This window comes from Tamandua tetradactyla, chromosome 2 (assembly GCF_023851605.1).
Source record: "Tamandua tetradactyla isolate mTamTet1 chromosome 2, mTamTet1.pri, whole genome shotgun sequence".
NCBI classification, from domain to species: domain Eukaryota; kingdom Metazoa; phylum Chordata; class Mammalia; order Pilosa; family Myrmecophagidae; genus Tamandua; species Tamandua tetradactyla.
Genome location: NC_135328.1, coordinates 68,684,331 through 68,707,325, shown reverse-complemented (window position 1 = coordinate 68,707,325; position 22,995 = coordinate 68,684,331). Strand labels below are relative to the sequence as shown.

The following is a 22,995-nucleotide window of genomic DNA, read 5'->3' as shown; positions in this document are numbered from 1 at the left end:
AATATTTAATAATACTGTAATAACAGTATTATTATGGCAATAGATAACATACAGATAAATGATGAAGATGAGGATATGGTGACTGAAAGGGTACCTGGTCCTCTCTCTCTCAGCCAACATGAGCCAAACTCACTGCCCACCCCCTCTCTATCTGGGACATGACTCCCAGGGGTGTGGACCTTTCTGGCAACGTGGGACAGAAATCCTAGAATGAGCTGGAACTCAGCAGCAAGAGACTGAGAAATCCCCACACCAAAAGAGGGAAGAGAAATATGAGACAAAATAAAGTGTCAATGGCTGAGAGATTCCAGAGTTGAGAGGTTATCCCAGAGGTTATTCTTACGCATTAAATAGACATCACCTTTTTAGTTAAGGCATAACAGAGAGGCTGGAGAGAACTGCCTGAAAATGTAGAGCTGTGTTCCAGTAGCCATGTTTCTTGATGATGACTGTATAATGATATAGCTTTCACAATGTGACTGTGTGATTGTGAAATCCTTGTGTCTGATGCTTCTTTTATCTACCTTATGGACAGATGAGTAAAACATATGGATTAAAAATAAATAAATAATAGGGAGAACAAATGTCAAAATGAATTTAGTAGATTGAAATGCTGGTGGTTGCTGGGTGGGAGGGGTAAGAGGTATGGTTTGTATGAATTTTTTTTTTCTCTTTTATTTTTGTTTCTTTTTCTGAGTTGATGCAAATGTTCTAAGAAATGATCATAATGATGAATATGCAACTGTGTGATGAAAAAAAAGAATGTTCATATTGTATGTTGATTGGTTTTATTAATAAAAATTAAAAAAAAAAGAGTACCTGGCCCATAAGTAGTCACTCAATAAACGATGGGTGGACTGGAATGAACAGGCAAAGAGATTCAATTAATATTCATCAATAAGAGCTTAATTAAATACAACATGTTATATCCTAACAATGGAATGTTACACAGCTATTAAAAACATTGAGTAAAACTTCAGTATGGTGCCTTTTCCACTCCTCCTTCATTGGCTTTATCTCGGAGGCCCAGGTCGTTCGGGTCTCTGACCCGGGCCCTTCAGCGCCCCTCACCTGGATCCGGAGGTTCATCCCGCATTCAGAACGTCCCCAAGGCTCGGAGCAGGCCTGGAGTGCACCCTCACTGGGCAGCGGACTGAGGCCTGCGGAGCGCAGTCTGTGCCGCGCACACCTGGGTCCCGTGTCTTCTCCTCGCTGCTGGGTTGAGGTCCCGGCTTCGGGGATGCAGTGATCCGGGTCCGCGCAGCGCTGGGGGTCCACGGCGGGCCGTCGGGACTGCAGGCTATTTGCGCTAAGGCTGCTGATGTCCGGGCCTGGGGGCTCCTCTGAGATCATCTTGGAGTTGCCCAGGGCGCCAAGCAGTGCTTCTACGAGGACATCACCCCAGGCACCATGCACCCTTGGGCTCCAGAGGATTACTGGAGGTCACTCTGATGAAGACCGTCGATTAGAAGATCCTGATGCTGCACAAAGAGATGAAGAAACATCTGACAGTTTCACCTTCCCTGCCTCAAAAATGGTACCTACAAATTTTGCCTCAGTAATGAATTTTCTACTTTCACACATAAAATGGTTTATTTTGATTTTCAAGTTGGAGAAGACCCACCTTTCTTTCCTAGTGAGAAAGTCGTCAGTGCTCTTATCCAAGGCTATCAGACTCATTTCTGTCTGACAGAAACTCAAGGTCAAAGCCCAGCAGAGGATTTTAAACCTGAGAGTGGCCTATTGATCAGTAGGAGAAGCCCTTATTCTGCTGGTGGTTGAGCATAGGGCAGATATTCCTTCTAAACAGCTTTTTCTCAGGTAAAAGAACCATTACAACTTGTTTTGGATCATAACTGTATTTTGAGAATGGCTGCATCATTGCCACTGTAATATTGCTGCCCTCTGAGTTTAGGTACTGAAGAGCTTAATATTGGCAACATTTTTAAAAGCTTACTCAGACATTCGTTGGGGAAGACATACATATCCCCAACTGTGGAAAGGCTACCTTTCTTATTTGAAAAGATGGGAGAAGTTTGGAACTTATTTTGGGGTACTCATGCTAAATATTCAGCACCAATACACGACTCTTTTCTTGGTTGTTCGTATCTACTCTTCACACAGTGAACTTTGGTATTTCGGTTCCTTTTAACCATTTAAAGTACTTTTCTTAAACATAGTTGATATTTTTTAAAACCTTAGATTTAAAATCTACATATGTTATGGAGGAAGTAAGTTGCCTTTTGTTTATAGTGATAAAGATTTGTTTTCTAAGAAAATCAAATGTGATTACTTATAGCCCAAGCCCTATTCTGCAATGTTTAATTTTATGAGAAAAAAATATACTATATAAATGTTAATGTTGATATAATTTAAAATTGACACATATGGTATAATTTATTTCTCACTGGCTTGGAAAATGTTGGATGTTTGTTTTTTATTTATTCTATGATTTATAACCAGATGCTATTTTTCATAAAGCCATTCTTACACACAGAGTAACAGTATATTTCAATAAAAGAGTTTCTGCAGACCTTAAAAATCACAATGTCCTAATAGGTAAAATAATTATAGAATAATTTAAGAATCTACAAGGGGGTAAGTGAAATGGGAGAACTTATAGTAAGTTGACTGTATACATTAAATTTCAGGGCTTTATCAAAGACAAAACTGTGTTGTGCTCCATCCTAACGTTTTAATTGGATGACTTTTGTCTTTATGTGACTTTAATGTCTTTGAGTCACTCCCAGCTTAAATTGACAATGTAGTAGTAGTATCATGCAAAGTGCCATACATTTTATCCATATGGGTGTGATGCACTGAGATGTTTTTTTTTTTTTCGTTTCTGTTTTTTGCCTTGTGCATGAAATCTCTACAATCTCTGGTTAGCAACCCTAAAATGATTCAAAATTTTAGAATGCTTGTATGTGTTTCTTACTTAATAATCTTAAATGATTGCATTGCACTTAAGTATTAAATAGTGCACATTCTTTACACTATAGGGTTTAGATTGTGTTTGTTTCTTAAAAACTGTAGAGACCGAACCAACTGAAATAAGATTTTGTTCCAAGTATTCTAGAATAAAATACATGTTGATGCAAAAATTGCATTGGTATTTAAAGCTTTTTTTGCTGTGCGTGTGTGTGTGTTTAATGCAACTGCTTTTCTGTCATCCCCGTATTTCCTCACCTCAAGTGATAAATGTTGACTAAAACTGTCATATTGTAGAGATTCTGTATAGCAATTCTGGTTACCTACCACTACTGATCAGAAATTAAGTCTTAATTCTAAACTTTAAAAATGCATATATACATTTCTGCATGTGGAAGCAAAATTAATTCATGTTGTCATGCTTGCTAATTTCAAATGCCACAGTATAGTAAGGGATGAACATATTTTCAACCCTATAATTCAAAAATGTTTGAAGACAATAATTGCTCTTAAACAGCATCTATCAAAGGCTTAAACTTATTAAAGTTTAAGATTCTGCAGATTTATCTATTTGGGTTCTTTTACTGGAGTTATTCTGTAGCTTTATGCTTTAAATTTATAAAGATTTTAAAGTTTTAAGCATAAATGTTAACATAAAGATTTTAAAGTTTTAAGCATAAATGTTAACATAATTGATAAGCATGGGTGCATGTAAAATGTCCTTTTCTGGTTGCCTGTGTGCTCTGTTGTGTTCATACACTGATGCTATACGATATTAATCAGTGTGTTCAATATGGTATATATATAATATAGTCATTTAATCTGTGCCTCTAAGAACGGTATGATATTAATCAAGTACCAGAAATAATTTTTGGTGAAACTATTTAGCTATATTAACATTTTTAAAATCACCATTGTAATCTGTTATAGAAAATCATCTAGGCTTAGTTTAGTCTGTATGTAACTGGTTAAATTTTGATGACTGTCGATACTCAACTGGGTATATATAAATTAGAAAATACATATTTATTCAGACACAAATGTTAAGTAGTAAAAGTTTTCTTCCTTCCTTCTGCTGTATTTTGCAGCTCATCATTTTTCTTTAATCCTTTCATAACTTGTTTCAGCAGTTTGAATTTCCCATCTGTTTGGATATAAGGTTCAGAATACATATTTAAACATTGTAATTGTATATATTTTTAAAACAGAATAAATATAAAAAAATAAAACAAACAAAAATGGAATAAATAATGGAAAGGGACTTGATAAACAAGTTTATACTAAATTTAGACTACATGAAGAAACATCTGAGATACTACTTTGCTAATAACCTAAACATTCTTTTTTTCTATTAAAGAAAAAGTTTGTGGTTTACAACTTTCATTCAGGCTTGATGATAATAAACTTTGATAATACAATGAAGTAAAAAGCAATTTTATTCTTTGAAGGATTTCATTTAAATCTCTGCACTGTTCACTTTCGTTTTTAATTTGTAAGTGTATATCATTTAAAGTTAAATAGAACAAAGCAGACCCTATAACAATTGTTTAAAAAAATCAAGATTACTATACAAATAATTCTAAAGCGTTTTTCATTTACTTTGGAAAAGAAAAGATATTTCTCTAAAGAGATTCTGGTTTTGCAGGATTGCAGCAATTTCTTATAAAATAAAAACCTTTCAACAACTGAAAAAAATTAAATGCACTGAATGTCTAAGATCATGACTCTTTACTGCATGTACATTATACCTCAGTGAAAAGGTTAAAAATAATTAACTGGAATAAAAGATATATTCCTCTTACTTAATAACATTGAAAAATGGTTTAAAAAGTAAGTTATAATCCTAGAGTATATTAACCAAATAATCAAAAAGTATTGGCAAAGTCCCCTGATGGAGGGGAGAAAGACTATGGAACTTTTAAACCTTACCATTAGGGAATTTTCTGATACTGTGTCAACCTTTAGGGACACCCAAATCAATAGGCCATGCCCTCGATCATGAGGCTTACTCTTGTGAAGCTTATGTAGATAGCATAGAAGCTTAGACTACCTATAGGCATGTCTAAGAGTTACTTCTAGAGGACCTCTGTTGTTGCTCAGATGTGACAGCAGTCTCTTTATGCCCAACTCTGCAAGTGAAATCCTGGTCCTCCCCCCTATGTGGGATATAACATCCAGGGGTGAAAGTCTCCCTGGCGACGTGGGAGATGACTCCCAGGGATGAATCCACACCTGGCACCATGGGATCAACAATTATATCCTGACCAAATGGGAAAAATGAAGTGTAATTAATACAATATCAGTGGCAGAGAGAGTTCAAATACAGTTGAGAGGCTACTCTGGAGGTTGGTCTTACCCAAGCTTCAGGTAGACCTTGCTACCTATCATAACCTACCAACCCCCAACCAGAACCATTCCAGCCAATCCTAAAGAACATGCAGGGCAATTTATAAGATTCCACAAGGGTTCCAGGCACTAGAGTAACTTTCCAGAAATCTATAACCTCCAGATGGATCCCTGGTCCAGATAAGTCCTGAAACCTTGCCCAGCCTCTCCAAAACATCAGATAGTTCCATCTCCCTACCTCATATTAGTAACAGACCCTTCCAATATTAAAAATTTAGAATTGCCATAGCCCAAACAACCCCAGTGAGTGGTATGGAAAGATCAAAGGGGTGGCGGAATTATACATAGAAGATAGGATTTAACAAATGAATATGAATGCTGAATCATTAAATTGATACCTTTTAGTCTCCAGTATTTTAAAGCGGCTAGAAGTAAAAACCTAAACTTGTGAAATTGTAACCCATGCCAAAGTCTGAAATATGTTCTATAACTAATTGTGGTGCTGTGCTTGAAAATTTATAGCTTTTTTTTGTATATATGCAATTGTTCACAAAAAAAGAAGGAAAAAAAAGTTGATTGTGATGATAAAGTATTTAAGCCCTCTAGCCTCCTATATTCTGGAGCAGCTAGAAGGAAAAATGTGAGAAGACAGTATGGTAGCCCATGACAAACTCTGGGATCTGTCCTGTAACCATTTTTTGAAGAGTGCTTTGAAAACCATTGTTTTTTTATTTCTTTGCTTTGTATATACATTATATTATACTTAAGTTACAAAACAGCAAGAATAATATGATCCCATTTTTAATGTTAATAAAACATTATATATATTCATAGAAAAAAGATCTGGAAATATATACACAAGATGCTGACACTAGTTATCTTTGGGTGGAGGCAAAATAGGCAATTTTAACTTTCTTCTCTACATATCTTTGTATTATCTGAAAATTTTCCATTTCATTTTTATAATAAAAAAATGAGGCCATAAGAAATCTTTTTCAGTGAGACCAAGACACCTGGAGGTGAGCTACTCTGATACAATATCTTCACGTTCTTTTCCTTAAGCATTGGCTGATTAACTGAGGATCTTGGAGGGCACCAGGGAGAGGGTGACACAGTCAGGTTTTGACACCAAATGAATGTACCGAATCCTTCAACTGTTCCAAAACGATTCTATTCGCCTTGCTGAAGCTCAGCATGGGGCCAAATTCAGGTCCTGGGTGGAAGTATGTACTTCCATTGGCATCAGCAGAAGCTGATAATGGAGCCACCCTGAATGTGGTGACTCCTATCAAAGTGACTTCTACGAACCAGAGGCAGGAGCAACAGCATGTCTGTCATGACCTCTTCTGATCATTTTCTGTATTGCTGCCTCACTCTCCCTTCTCTCATTTTGGTAAAGAGGGCCTCTGCTGCTTAGACCTGCTAGGCCAGCAGCCCTTTCCTGTGCCCTCCTTCTTCTGGTGTCAGCAAGAATTCCATGTGATTCAGGTGGGCTCTGGTCACTTTGAAGGCTCCACCTTAAAGAGGGCCCTACCAGGCTACAGGGTAGATACATGATCCAAGAAGCACCAACTTGAGCTCTTCCCTGAGAATTTAGACATGGACCCCGGGGTCATGAAGCAAGGACAATGTAAGCTAGAGCTCTCTGAAGTGATGTCCATACCATGCTCCTCATACCTCTCCCAAATATGGATAAATACATCTCTAAGATGAGAAAAACCAGCAACTAGAGAAGCACAGCTGAGAGATACACAACAAGAGTTGATGGCATTGTTTAAATTCTTGAAAACAGTAGTGCCTGAGGCCAGCACTAACTCTGGAGTTGGCAGTTATGAGTCAATAGATTTTCTTTTTCTAAAGTTAATCTGACATTTTATATAGACTGTGTTTTAAAACTTTGGTATGAGACCAAAGGAAGGATGTTTATTTGGCACAAAATTTATATTTTCTGTAAACTAACTTGTCTGCTTAGTTTATTTGAACAGCATAATTACATGGAACAATGAATAGGGAGTGAGATCTTGTTGGTTTTTATAGGTTAGTGTGATACCCCAATACATTCCAGAGTGATATGGGTAGAAAATAAAAATGTATTTGCAAAGTTCCCTTGAGGGACTGGGGAAAAATGTGGAAATATTAAACTTTCCTACCTGGGAAATTCCTAACATTTTTGCAAACATTGGGGGCTACCAATTTAATAGGCCAACTCCTCACTCTTGGGCTTGCCCTAATGAAACCTATTTCTGCAAAGGAGAAAAGCGACACCGACTTATAAATATGCTTAAGAATCACCCCCAGAGAACCTCTTTGGTTGCTCAGTTATGACCTCTCTCTCTAAGCCAACTCTGCATGCAAACCCACTGTCTTCCCCCTTACATGGGAATCCCAAGGCAAGGATACCTTCATAGAGCTTCTTTGATGCTCTCAATTACTACTTTGTGTCTCTTTCCATATTCATCAGCACCCTAAGAACTGAGATTAGTGTTTATGGGATGGGGCTTGGCATAGTAGATGTTCTTGGTGCCCTGTGTCACATTCTCTTGGCTGATCTTAACCTGGCCCTGGTATCATGGGATTGAGAAGGACTTCTTGACCAAAAAGGGGGGAAGAGAATGAAATAAAATAAAGTTTCAGTGGCTGAAAGATTTCAAATAGAGCCAAGAGGTTATTTTGGAGGTTATTCTTATACACTATATAGATATCCCTTTTTAGTTTTTGGTGTATTAGAATAGGTAGAAGGAAATATCTGGAACTATTGACTGTAATCTGGTAATCCTGATTCTTGAAAATTATTTTATTACTATATAGCTTTCACAGTGTGACCGTGATTGTGAAAACCTAGTGACTGATACCCCCTTTATCCAGGATGAATATGAAAATAAAGACAAAAAAATAAAATAAATAATGGCCGGGGGGAATAAGGGATATGAGATGTCTTGGGTCTTCTTTCTATTTTTATATGTATTTTTTTGAGTAATAAAATGTTCAAAAATTGATTATAGGGATGAATGCACAACTATATGATGATACTGTGAGAATCACTGATTGTACACTTGGGATGATAATATGGTATATGAATAGATCTCAACAAAATTGCATAAAAAATAAAAATATAAAGTTAGTCTGAGTAGGGCTTCTGTCACTTTCACAGCAAGAATACTAATACAATTGACAACCCATTTCGAAGAACCTCAAATCATTTGCCTCAGTGTCTAGTGCAATTCCAAAGTATTTAATATTTGTTGAATGTCTATTATGCACTAGGAACTGTGCTGGGTACTTTCACATTTATTCATTTATCAAATCCTAACATTGGGTGGTATGTATTATTATCTGTGTTCTAGAAATTGGGACATTTGCTCAAGTCCCAAGGCAAAGATTCCTTCATGGAGCTTCTTTGATGCTCTCAATTATTACTTTGTGTCTCTTTCCATATTCATTAGAACTAAGATTAGTGAGTATTTATGGGATGGGGCATGGTATAGCAGATGTTCTTGGTGCCCTGTGTCACAGCCTCTTGGCTGATCTCAGATTTATGGTGACCAGGTTCCTGGTTCTCAAGCAAGCATCACACATCATTCTGCTTCAGGACTTTTCCACAGCTGCAGGAGCTTGCTCAGGTGAAGCGGAGAGGAAAGGGAGGGGTCAGTGCAACAATGGGTGACAAGAGTCAATGAATGAATGCTCCATCCTTTTCCCTTGAGAAGGATAATTCCAGGAGGTTTTCTTTATGCTTTTTTGAGATCCAAGAAGAATGGCGCCCCAGTTGCCTCAAGTGATTGCTTACCATACACTGACTTTTCCTCCTTCTTGTAGCAGTATGCCTGTTTTCTCATTCCAGCTTCCTGAGTTTACCTCCCAAATAAATTGCACTGAAGTGCTTGTCTCAGGTTCTGATTTTGGAGGAACCCAAAGCAAGACACTTGGTGCAGTGGGTTGAATAGTGACCCCCCGAAATTCATGTCCACTTGGAACTTCAGAAAGTAAACTTATTTGGAAATAGGGTCTTTGCAGGTGTAATTAGTTAAGTATCTCAAGACGAAATCATCCTGGATTTAGGGTGGGCCATAAATCCAAAGACTGGTGTTCTTATAAGAAGAGAAGACTCAGAGACACACACAGAGAAGGTGGTCATGTGAAAGCAGAGGCAGAGATTGGAGTTAGGTTGTCGAAAGCCAAGAAACACCTGGGGCCACCAGAAGCTGGAAGAGGCAAGGATTCCTTCATAGAGTTTTGGAGGGAGTTATGACCCTACTGACACCTTGCATTCAGAATTCTAGCAGCCAAAACTGTGAGAAGATAAGTTTCTGATTCTTTAAGCCACCCCATCTGCGTTACCCAGTCATGGTAGCGTTAGGAAACGGAAACATGTGAGTTCCTCCCAGATTGGAAATGAACACCATCTTGTGTTTTGGCTGGTAGAGGAAAACGCTATTGATGGGACTATAAAAAAATAAACCCAAACTAAACCAAAGAGAGTCTCTGAAATACAGAAACAATTACAAACCAGGAAGTCTTTTCCCTTAACTTCCCTCAAGAATATACTTCTAAAGCCTGCATTAGAAATACCATGAAGGAAAGAGATAAAAATATTAACTATTTTTCTCTTCTGAGTAAATCTTCAATGGAAGTGCCCTGATCCTCTTCACTTTTGGTGTTGTCCATCAGTCTTGATCTGTTCCCTGGAGAACTCCCTGCAGAAAATGACCTTTTTTTTTCTGACCTCAATCCAGATAGAAGATACTTAGCCATCATTTTTTTACCTTGTAAGGTAGCATAGTGTGTTAGTTAATATGGTGAGGGCAATGGAGGCAGGTCGGTTTCTAATCAGTTGGGTGACTTGGTGAAGCAGTCTGAATATACTAGGTTTTGTTATAGAACAAACAATCCCCAAATTCAGTGGCTTAAAACGATAAAGATTATTATCTTGCTCATGCAACACGCACATCTTGAATGACAGGGTTGGGAAGAAAGACTCTGTTCCAGTATTCCCACTGCAGGATTAAGGCTTTGGGAGCAGTCACTATTTGGGACATCACTATGGCAGAGTGAAAAAGAGGCAAGGCTCTCACAGGCTCTTCAACCTACCATTTGAAAGTGACATATCCTTTGTTTACATTTTATTAGCCAAAGTGAGTCATGTGGTATTGCCTGTGTTCAACAGAAAGGGAAAGTGCAATCCTACCTCCAGGTGGGAAAAGAGAGAAAAAGAAATTGTGAAAACATGTCTGCCACACTTGGACAGTCATCTAACTTAAGCTTCAGTGTCTTCACCATGTATGATGAGGATATTCATTTCACAACCTTGTTTTGAGGGTTAAATGAGAAACTGCCTACAGCACGTGCTACTTAACAAATGGTAGCTAATTTTACCATGATCTTTTGTATACCAGAAATACTTAACCCCAATCTTTCTCACATCTTTGGAATAAATAATTGCAATTTATCTTTTTTTCCATAGGTCGCATTTTCAAGACTTTAAAAAATGATCCCTGTGCCCTTCTAGGGATTTCACCAAGTTTGCTTTCAAGATATGGATTCTAGCACAGGACTCCCTACACAGAAAGGACATGACTATTTCTAAAGAATGATCAAGTTCTTGCAGTTTTTTTAAAAACAGTTATGCAAATATAAAATAACTGTATTATTTATAATAATTATTCTAGTACTCAGATAAACTCGGAATAAATTTTATAGTAGCATGGGCCTCATTAGAAAGTACATAATATTATTCTTGAAAAACTAGGACTAAGTACCAACTTATTATAATAGCATGGGCTTTGTTGGCCAAGTATGTTATTACAGTTCCAATGAAACCATTATCTTGCCAAGAGAATACATGATAAAACCTGCAGGAGCTTCCTCTGACTTTATGAGACCCATTAGACTCTGGCTTTCCCTAGGGAAGACAGAGGCCCACTGGTGAGTTCTGAGCAACAGCCTGAGGCATAGGCTATACTCTCCCCTGAACTTCTACCTCATTCTGGCTTTTGGTTTGGAAAGCCAGTATTTTGAGCATCTAGTCATGACATTTCTTCATTGTCCTTAGGTTGGGCCACCCCCACCCTCTGTCCCACATGAAGGTCTTTGGCTCTTAAATTCTATAAGGTGTGCTTTATTCCCACAGGACCTGGGCCAGACTGCTTAGCAAATGACTCAGTTCACGAGGACCATGGAGTTGTTTACATTTTCAGAAATTGCCATTGCAAAACTTAAAAGAAGTTTATATTACGTGGCTGGGTTACTTTTGCCAGATGAATTCATTTGCTCCAGTTATTTTTAAAATGTGCTTTTTCTCAGTTTCTTAGAAAAGTTCAGTCTCCTCTTGTTTTGTGGTCTAGGCCAGAAATAATTGCCAAGTCTATTGGTGAAAGCCAGAGAAAATGTCTCGCCAAACTGCATCAAGGAAGGTTCTGAGCTTTGAATAAAGGAATCTAATTTCTGAATGCTGAATTTAAAATATGGCATTGATTCCCGGGGCTTAAATCTTTGATGATTCTAGAACCAGTTAGGTCATATGAATGGATCTCAAACTGCTCCTACTGGTATATGCGGGAGAGAAGACAGGCAATTGGATAGTCATCCAGAAGAAATATCCAATGCAGTCAGCTAGAACCACCATAATCCAGCAGCAGGGACTGCTGGAGAGTCAAGTAGAGGAAGCATAAACTCTTTACCTCAAAAAAAAAAAAAAAAAAAAAAAAAGTGGCCTACAGAGATACATTAATCTACTTTGCAAACATTTTATTTTACAATTTACTTTAAAAAATAACTCTTTAAGATATAGGTTATCTTTTGGGGGATCATAGATCACTTTAAGAATCGGATGACTCCACCCAGAAAAATGTACATATATGCAAACTTTTGCTTAAAATTTCAGTGGCATTATTGGGATGACATCCAAGAATTGCCAAAGGGCCATAAATTTTCTTACTTCTGAATTAGGGAAAACTTTAGCCCTGAGGTGAATAGTGTGTAGAACATTCAATCTTTCAATACTTACTGAGCTCCTATTTCCTGGCAGGCACTATGCTGGACTGGGGACACATATCTAGTGGGAGACACAAATAAACCCTTAATAATGCTGCATAACAATGAGCTGAGCTAGAACTATAAGCATAGAAACCTAGGAGGAGTCTGCGTATAGAGTAATTAATTCAATACCCATTTATTATATACCAGGCAATTAGGTATATGCTAGTGCAGACATGGTCCCTGCCTTCACTGAGCTTAATTCAAATGCTCTAAACCTAAAGTTGGAGGAGTCTGGAAAAACATGATACCTAAGGTGAATCCTGATTGAAAAGTAAGATTTGTCCATGTGAAGGGAGAATTTCCAGACATGCACAAAGACCAGTGATGAGAGATGACAGAAAAGTGTTGCGGTGGACAGATCTCAAAAACTTTGTGTTTCACCATGGATTGTGGGTTTTGAGACAAAGGTTGTCACTCAAGGTTTTTTTTTTTTTTTTTTTAACATGGGCAGGCACCGGGAATCAAACCCAGGTCTCTGGAATGGCAGGGGAGAATTCTGCCTGCTGAGCCACCATGGCCAGCCCTTAAGGTTTTTTTTAAAGCAAGGGAGTGAGTAAATCAGTTCTGCATTAGAAAGATCACTATCTCCTTTATGGAAATTGATTGGAACATGGCAGAAACATGGTTACTGGATAAAAAACATGGTGCCTAGAAGATAGGAAGCTGCTGGATTAATCTGAGTGAGATAAGAATCTCAATGGCAGTGGAGATGGAGTGGACAGATTTAATAAGAGGGGACTCTGGATAGCACCTTATATGTGCTCTCTCACATTTTTTAGAATGAGATTTTCTTCTAAGACATTGCTCTCTATGTGTAATGAGGTAGTGATAGGGTTAAGCTAGTAAAATAAGTTTGCATATTGATGGAGTCATGGCTACAGAATTGTAGTTGAATAGACATGAGAACTCTATATTCAGTTGCTTAATGATGATGCTGATGCTGACAACAGCAGTCAGAAGAATAAGAGCAACTAAATTTTGTTATGTGTTTACTCTGTGTCAGTTACCCTTTCAAGCATTCTGGACATTTACCACTTAATCTTCAAATAACCCTATGATATAAGTTCTATTCCTATTCCTATTGAGTAGGTGAGGAATACCCAGGAAGCACAGACAGAGTAAGTACCTTGTCAAAGGTCAACCAGCTGGGAAGTGGAAAAACAGGGATTTGAACCCTGGCTGTCTGGCTCCAGGACACATGCTCCTAACAACTGCACTATATGCCTACGATAACAAAGAGAAATATGGTCCTTCTCCATAGAATCCAAAATGAACAATAAAGCTGATTTTTTTCCATTTGTTCTGAACGTTCTCAATAATCACAATAAAAAGATTACCACATCATTCATGTCTCCAGAAACATCTTAAGAGAGGTAAATAAAACAAAATGCTGGGTGTAAGTGTTTTTACAGTTTCATGTTCCAAAGAAGAGAAGAGCAGAAAAAACAAACAATGGTGTTTTTAAACAATGAAGGCTGTTTTTTTTTTCAGCCATAAGGGAGTTTTAAAACTTGACAGACCCATTCAGCTCTCAAAGCATTCCAAATTCCCCACCCACAAGCAAATGCCGGAAGGTGCCAGTTTGAGCCAACTCAGAGCTCAGGAATGATTTTCTAAATACTAGATCAGATTTCTTGATTGGCCACACTCCATAGATGGATATTTACCATTGTCCTAAACAGTCTGATGGCAACTGCTTAGCAGTTTATTATGCAATTAATTTAGTTTTTTGTTTGTTTATTTTGCATGGTGCAGGCACTGGGAATCGAACCCAGGTCTCTTGGTGAGAACCAAGAGACCTATGGCAGGTGAGAACCCTGCCTGCTGAGCCACCGTGGCCTGCCTTAGGCAATTAATTTAAATAGAACATTTCAACAAGCGAGAAGATCACAAGGCCCAGTCACAGAAAGAGAAAGTGATAGCATATTATTACTTCAAAAAGACTGAAAATCACAGTTTCAGGTCTTTGAAATTTTACAGCTAGGTTGTGCTCAAGTTCAATTTTAATGGGTTCACAGAAAAAAAAAGTTGTTTTATTATATAAAGAAGAAATTTCCTCAATTTGCAGGAAATGATTCTTCTCTTCAGAGAAGACGAAGAAAAAAATGTTTACTGCATTCATTATATCCATTTGACCAGCACTTTACTGGAAACATGCCTTGTGCCTAGCACCATGTTAGACACAAGAACACAAAAATGAGGACATGGATCTTGTTCTTTGGCCTAGCAGGAAAGATGGGCAAGCAAAGGAATAATGTAATAAATGCAACAACAACAAAAAATACGTACTAGTTAGGTCAGTAGGGAGTAACATTAGAGGGATCAACAGAGAACAAAGTATCACAAGAATTTCGGATTTAATTCTGTAAGTGATGGAAAGCCATTAAGCAGAAGTGATAATCAGATTTAATTTTAAAAGTATCATGCTGGTATCAGTGTGAAGACTGGATTGCAGCGGGAAGACATCAAAGGCAGAATGAGTTCCACTCTTCAGAAAAATCATTCCACAATACTCTGATGCCTCCCTCTGTTCTCCCCACCCATACCTCTGCCACCCAAACACACATAATTTAGAAATTACCTTATCTTTTAAAACTTTTTATTTTCCAAGTATTTGAGGTTTTCCTGGCTATCTATTGTTTCTCATTTAATTCCATTTTGGTCAGAGAACATACTTTCATGACTTGAATCCCTTTCAATTTGTTGAGACTTTTTTATGGCTCAGAATATAGTCTATCTTGATAAACGTTCTATGTGTTCTTGAAAAGTATGTGTAATTTACTGCTATTAGATAGAATATTCTATAAATGTCAATTATTTAGAGTTGGTTGAATGTTATTCAAGTCTTCTATATTAGATACTTTCTGATTTTCCGTGATCTTATTCTATCAAACTTTGAGAGAGGCATTAAAATTTTTTACTACAATTGTGGATCTGTCTTTCTTTTCGCAGGTCTATCAGTTGTTGCTTCATGTATTTTGAAGGTATTAGGCAAATAAACCTTTATCTTGTACATCTGTACTGGATACATGAAAGAAAAACTTCAGTTTTGGTTATATTAAAATTATTATAACAGGAATTTTTTTAAAAAAAGAATTTCAGTATTATTTGACATATGAAATATTAATATAAAATTTTAAAGATCAAAATGCAATTCTAAGAGCTAAGCATAAGTTTTTTTTTTTTCTAAAACAGGATTCCAGTAATACAGAGGACCTTCAAATACATCTTCTTTCAAAGGAGAAAATTAATAAAATAAATAGCTTAAGTACAATATAACTATCAGTTGAACTGGAAGCTAATCAGTCTTCCAGTATCACAGTATTGCTTTTCCTGAACACATAACTGAACGAGACAAAATTTCAAAGATAGTTTATTCAAAATTCTCCATCTAGGAGAAACGATATGTAACAATGTTTACACATGCTTTAATAGCTTATTTCCCTGTACAACATGCATTTGGTATAACAGTACAATAAGACCAACAAAAGAAAATAATTCACTCAGAATTTAAATAAAAATCTATCATAAAAAGTAAACCAGGATCCCCTAACAAGATGGCTTCTATCATTTTTTCATGACTTTGCACTACTGTGCATCAGTCATTTATTTCAGTATGTATCTAAACATTAAGATGTCTACACCTTTGTTATTCATGACGGGAAAGCTATTATGACCTCTCAGGATAATAATGTGCTCTTTCTGGTTAAATTTGCGGGGACAAGGGCAGGGGATTCTATAACTCTTATCCCTTTCTTATATTTTTTCCCTCTGTTACTGCCACAATTTCAAATAAAAATATAAATTTGTATTTATGTACAGTATGTCATCACTGTTCTACCACAGAATTATGTTGATCAGTTATTTTATAGCTAGTAAAATGGTTAAAACATACTATAAAAAAAAAAGCAGACCACCTAGTTCTGCCAAAGTAGCTTCTAGTAAAATACCACTTCAGCAAAGCTGCTCCTGCTATTTCTCATGATGTTAGCAAAGAGACACGACAAAAATTTTAAAAATATGGGCAGAAACATAAAGGAAGACAAGAAACTGTTCTCTCTTTCTGAAAAAAGATCTTACTAGTATTATTATATTCTGTAATGCATTTTAACCAATTTTTTTTTCATGGGCAGGCACAGGGAATCGAACCCAGGTCTCCGGCATAGCAGGTGAGAATTCTGCCACTGAGCCACAGTTGCACCACCCTGTGATGCATTTTATATTTTATAATCTTGGAGTTAGATTAGTTACATTAGATAGTTACATGGTAAGATATGAAAGAGGAAAACAAGATGAAAACGACTGAGCAGTTCTCCTAAGTAATTATACTTTCCACGGGAAAAAAAAAAAGGCACAGAAGGTAACCATTTCAATTTGGCTCAAAAGTAATGAAAACTAACTTAATTTAAAAAGCTGACAACAACTAAAAAACCAAGTTGAATTTCTATATTTTTTGGACAGAGTTCAACTACACAAGATAATTAAAAGCAACAACTATAAGACAAACACCCTGAATGTGGTTCACCATAACTAGGAACTGTTCATACTGACTGACATTTCTACATGGACTGAATCTAATCAAAATAATCCTATTTTGAAGTCTACAAAATAGGATCTAATAAATAATTTTGGTTAAATATCTGCTTCATCACTACTTTCTAAAGCTTAACCTACTTCATACTAGCTTTCTTTCTGTGAAACTGAAAATGATTCTGATGTTCCAATTTTCAGTTAACTGCAAGAGTAATAAGACACAAAAGAACTCTAAAAGATGGAAAGTTAACTAGTCTTTTATCTGTGAAAGCTAACTCTGATGCCACTTTGACATATAAACCATGATTCTTAAATTTCAAAAACAGCAGCTGTGGCAAGTTTATACCCTATTGTCATTCTACCTTTAACATATAGCAATGACATTTATTATAAATGTCTGTATCCCAAGAAAGTACATCTAGAAAAAGAGGACTCCATTTTAATGATGCACCTGACATTCCCCTACAGACTTCTTTTAACGACTGCAGTGAAACTAACTTCAATTACAATTACTGAGTAGGACTCCATGGGCATGACCAGAGGGAATTATATTTCCCATAGCACTGAACTGCTTTGGTAGCAATCATGATTGTGATGAACTATACTTAAGTTACACATTTAAAAAGTCATTAAAACATCTCGTTCTTGTACGCTAGTGTAGAAAGACCTTCCAAAGATAAACGAGTGTAGGCCTGGTTTAATTTTTTCAGCTAGAGCCATTATTATGTTAAGATCGCCCTCTGCTGTTAAATCAAGATCTATTTTCAGGTTCCGAAGAGATTTAAAGGGCTTTTTGCCCTTCTGCCTATAAATAATTGAAAAGGAGAAAAAAATTAATATAGAAAACATCCAAAAAGAACAAAGCAATGTATATAAACGTTTTTTTTTCTATATAGGAGTTTTACTTACGTATCATCTTCTATATATTTTATTAGTGTCAAGGCTTTTCTGTGAAGGACAAGTAGAAACTGTGCAAGAAAAGTACTTCTGAGAGATAAACCTGGTCTCAAATGAAAGATCTGCAAGAAAATGAACCATCTTAATAAGTAATTTGCTTCTATTCTGCTTATACAGAATTTTCTCTTAAGGTGTTGCCAGTACACAGTACAGTAGTTCTCCTGAATCATTTCCACTGATATCCCTAACACACAGACAGGAGGGTAATGGAGGCAATCGGACTGATTTTGAAGTTTTCTGTTTACTTTCAAAACATATTTGTATTTTTTTACTCTACCTCAGAATATATCCATATTTATTTTATTATTAAAAATCAAGATGCACGTTACTTCTATCCAAATGTGTTACTTAACTTTTTTATTTTTCTTCAAATAAAATTGAAGCTCTTAGATGTTAAACCATGTTAATACTATGGTTTTATATCTCTGTACTTTTGGGGAGTTGCATGTGTATGGGTAGAGGGTGGGAGGGATTTTATTTCAGCTTGAGAAGTATTGAATTACATGACTAAGAATTCTCCTTGAACTCTGCAAATATGTTGCAGACCAGAGACCTGGAATGAAAATTTCTGGTAAACACAAGGATCTCATTATTTCAAAGTTGCATCTATAACACTATTTCCTGGCCTGATCCCCAGAATGCCATTTTCTGTTACATTAGGAAATAAGTTCCATGTTATCTACAGTATTCTTCAAATGTATAAAATAGTTTTTTCTCTCAAAGAATAAGACAATAAAAATGCTATTATTTAAAGAGAATACTGTTATATGAGATATTTTTGGTTCAAGTAAGGCTAATAAACACCACCACTCCACCAGCACAAAAAAACATAACACACCAAAAACCCAAAATGCTGAGGCCTAAGCTAATATCTGAAATTAAAATATTTATCATTTGAACTGTGAATGCTGCATCTTTATTAATATTCAGACTCTCTATTAGTAACGCAAAGGAGAAGACATTTAGATACTTAAGAAAGATTGGACATTAAAAAAGATGACAATTTTATGATGCTACATATACTACAGGCGTTATAGGATATACTAAACAAGAAAACATGTCATATCACTTACTCAGACAATCTCAGGTCAACATTTACCTGATCCAGAAAGGCTTTTACTAGAGTGTCTCTGTGTAAGACATCTTGAAAAATATTCCTGTGAAGAAAAAGAAAGTAACCTCTGAAATGGCTATACAATGTTACTTTCCACAAAAACTCATTTCAGCCTATCAATTAAATTCTTAGAAATGCGTATTATGTACAAACACATTTGAGTGAATACAGATGCATCTATTTGGAGATATAACATATGTATTTATTTGAAACCAAAGATACATTTTATTTTATTTATTTATTTTTATATGGGCAGGCTCCAGGAAGTGAACCGGGGTCTCTGGCATGGCAAGTGAGAATTCCGCCACTGAGCTACCATTGCACTGCCCTAGGATACATTTTATATTACTGTTTTCAGGCCACTAGATAATTATTTTTTCCAGAGGGTATAAGTAGCCCCCGCAAAGATACATATCTGGCTACCTTAGTACTACCTTACTGAAGTATCAAGGAAGAGAGACTTCAGCAGTTAAAACACCTAACTATCAATTCTTGACATCTTTACTGAAAATAAAAAAAAAAAACAAAAATGAACATATCACCGCTATCACCAAAAAACAAACCAAAAAAAACCTCACAAAATGTTAACTTTGTATAATAATAACTTCTAATAGGCAGCTTAGGAAGAAAAAAGGTAAAAGGACAAATACATTAGAAACACTAAAATGGGATTAAGGAACATACCAGATGATTGTCTACAACAACACTACCACAGGGTTTGCGTCCTGCTAGGAGGCCCACCACCTTGCAAGTATCATGAACAAGCTACCCAAGAAATATGACCTGCTTTGGCAATTATGAGAATAAGAAGTCAAGACATAATACATACTTGAGATAATGCATTTTAATACAGTATCTAGCATATAGTAGGTGCCAAAACAAACAAAAATAATCACTGTCTTCCCAAACTCCCCTTCCTCACCTTTCATCTTTCCTCTTTACTTTTCTACTTCCCTAAAGAATTGACTGAAATGCTAGGCTATGCTCAGGTCAAAGGGATAACATAACATTTAATTAGTGTTTTCTAATGGAAAAGGAGCGGCAGGGAAAGAGATTGGGTATGTGTGCTGAAGTAAATAGGAAAGTAACTCTAATTTTGTAGTTTTAGGGAATGGTTATGCCAAATTACATGAAGAAGAAAACTGAAAGAGGAAAAAAGAAATCAGCATTTCACAATGACTGGACATCCAACTGGTGGCTAATGTGGGCACTGATAGCATCCTTTCTCTGGTCGTGGGAGAGAACATAAGGCTAAGTTTAGTATACCTGTTACATTGAATGAATATCTTGGTCATAAGTGAAATGGATGAAACAAATGTGTCTTTAAAAAAAAAAAAGGTTATCTCTAATGACTAACTTTCATGTATTAGTAATGACTAAAATTCTAAAAGGTTAAAATTAAAAACTAAACAGTAAATGATACTGTTTAAAATATATTAAAAAGCAAAATAAATCCATGTATGTGTAAATTAACATACAAACTAAGGAGCTGAAATATTATTTTTGGAGAATTTTATATTTTGAAAATTTACTTAGAGCCAGAAACAAAATTTTAAAATTCATGACATTATTGTCCAATCAGCAAAATAAGCACATCTGGCCAAAAAGATTAAGATGTTATAAGCACACACATGCCTCCTCTAAAAAATAAAACTACTAAATGGTTATAAACACATTTTAAAGTTGACTATATTCCAAAAAAAAAAAGCTCTGAAGCAACAACCACAGAAGGGGAAAAAATACAAAACATTTTAGGTAAGAAGAAAATGTTTGAAGCCAGAGAATTTTGAGATTTCCAATTTTGTATCAAAATTACCAATATTTGAAAATTTAGTGATGTGAATTTCAATTTTAACCAATTCATTTTCTAAATCAATTCCCCTAAAACTTTTAAGAAAGAGTAAGGAGCACAGGAGAGGTGGGAAAATATTGGTCCCATTTAAGATGTCTTTCTAAACACCTAGAAACAGATGAGGCTGGGTATCCTACCTTTTCATAGAAATACAGGACAAGGTTCCTTACTGCAATTTTATTGCTGCTTTATACACTTAAACCTAGATTATTAGTTAACATGCACTGGCACATTCTATGTGCCAGTCACTATTCTAAGAATTTTAATTGATAAAAGGGAAAGATAGCCCCTGTGAAACTTATTTCTGCCAAACATAGGCTAAGTCTACTTAAAATTAGGCCTAGCTGGTGCCTGCCCATGCAAAAAAAAAAAAAAGTAGGCCTAAGAGTGACCCCCAGAGAATCTCTTTTGTTGCTCAGATATGGCCTCTCTCTCTTAAGCAGACTCACAAGTGAACTTACTACCCTCCCCCTCTATGTGCAACATAACTCCCAGGGGTGTAAACCTCCCTGGCAACATGAGACAGAAATCCCAGGATGAGACAGGATCCAGTATCAAGGGATTGAGACCAAGAGAAACATGAGAAAAAATAAAGTGTCAGTGGCCGAGAAATTTCAGAGTCAAGAAGTTATCCTGGAGCTTATTCTTATGTATTATATAGATATTACCTTTCTAGTTTATGGTGTATTGGAGTAGCTCGAGGGAAATACCTGAACTATAGAGCTATGTTCCAATAGCCTTGTTTCTTGAAGATGATTGTATAATGACAATAGCTTTTAGAACATGACTGTGTGATGGTGAAAACCGTGTGTCTGATGCTCCTTTTAACATGGACATGGACAGATGAGTATAATATAGAGATAAAAAAATAAAAAAAATAATAGAAGGAACAAAGGTTAAAATAAATTTGGTAGATGCAAATACTAGTGGTCAATGAAAGGGAGGGGTGATGGGTATGTATGTGTGAGTTTTTTCTTTTTTATTTCTTTTCCTGAAGTGATGCAAATGTTCAAAAAAACGATCATGGCAATGAATACACAACTATGTGATGATACTGTGAGCCACTGATTGTATATTACATATGGAATGTTTGTATATTAAGACTGTGTGTTTGCATGCTGTTTTATTAATGTTAAAAAAAAGGGGAATGATAATAATACACTATAATTCTTTTCCTAATTTCAGAACATCATCATAGTGTTTTCTTGGGTTTTATAATTCCAGATTTATTATCATCATTTTTTTTTTAATTGGGAATGACTGCATTCAAAATTTTATTATCATTAATTTTTCTGTTTAATTTACTGGCCAGACCTTGTGACAGAAAATGAATAGTACATAAAATACAAAGTAAAAGAAAGCCCAATCAACTTATTTTAACAGTTTTACTGAATTTTATATGTCAAGAAAAACACGTCTTAGAATTATTCCTTTGGTTTACTTAATAAGTCTGTTCAATGACTACTATACCAGACTATAACCAACGTAAATGCCTTGGAGCATAACACGTATGTTAAATACTTATTTTAAGGAAAATCTAACCTATATTAGGGGAAACACAATTAAATTAGGAAAACACAATTACATTAATAAGAAAGGACATTTGAGAAAGAAATACTTAAATAACCAAATGATTTTTCAAGCATGATTCTGTTTTTTTAACATAAGTTTGTGTTTAATATTTCCTTCTTTTTAACACTGGCTTGTTTTGTTTCTACTCATAAAAACATCATTTCATATTACTGCTTGAAGAGTATCAAAAAGAAGAGTGCTACATACAAGTCAGGAGTGAAACTTTCATCTGTGTAGATGATTGTATCCTGAGCCATGTCTTCTTCTGAAGTGGCCCTCCAGAATGCTGTCAGTTCTGATCTCATATATCTACGCTGATTATAAATATGCTCATGACACGGTGGCATCTGCTTGACAGTATTGACATCCACATCTATATGTGTTGTGGGATAAGGAGCATACATGACTTGTCGGAAGGGCAGCACAAAGCTTCCAGTTGAATCCTGTCATAATGAAAGGAAAACTTACTGTTTCATATATGTTGTGCTGGTATGAAACTGTTATGTACCCCAGAAAAGCCATGTTCTCCTAATCCAATCTCATGGGGACAAATCTATTGTTGGGTGGGACCTTTTGATTAAGTTGTTTCCATGGAGATATGATCCCATCCAATTAAGGTTTTGATTAGATTATTTCCATGGAGAAATCACCCCAC

The 22,995-nt window shown here is 35.9% G+C and overlaps 1 protein-coding gene and 1 pseudogene across 10 annotated transcripts in view; one reads left to right on the top strand and one right to left on the bottom strand.

Moving 5' to 3' along the window:
- The first annotated feature begins 1,240 nt into the window (after nucleotides 1–1,240).
- On the top strand, nucleotides 1,241–1,902 carry LOC143673456 (transmembrane emp24 domain-containing protein 7 pseudogene; annotated as a pseudogene).
- A 2,036-nt stretch (nucleotides 1,903–3,938) lies between these two features.
- C9orf72 (C9orf72-SMCR8 complex subunit) overlaps nucleotides 3,939–22,995 on the bottom strand; it is a 33,855-nt gene continuing 14,798 nt past the window's right edge. For 3 of the 10 annotated variants that reach the window (XM_077147982.1, XM_077147980.1, XM_077147981.1), the window contains exons 8-11: nucleotides 22,548–22,783; nucleotides 18,902–18,959; nucleotides 17,755–17,864; nucleotides 15,501–17,650 (exon numbers count right to left, since the gene is read on the bottom strand). In XM_077147982.1, the coding sequence (XP_077004097.1) occupies nucleotides 17,464–17,650; nucleotides 17,755–17,864; nucleotides 18,902–18,959; nucleotides 22,548–22,783 (591 nt within the window). In that variant the 3' untranslated portion in view covers nucleotides 15,501–17,463. Of the gene's footprint in view, nucleotides 4,076–10,952; nucleotides 11,955–12,280; nucleotides 12,329–12,349; nucleotides 13,537–15,499; nucleotides 17,651–17,754; nucleotides 17,865–18,875; nucleotides 18,960–22,547; nucleotides 22,784–22,995 lie in introns of those variants that run through there. The other 7 variants (XR_013170373.1, XM_077147983.1, XM_077147985.1 and 4 more) reach the window with 7 other exon arrangements.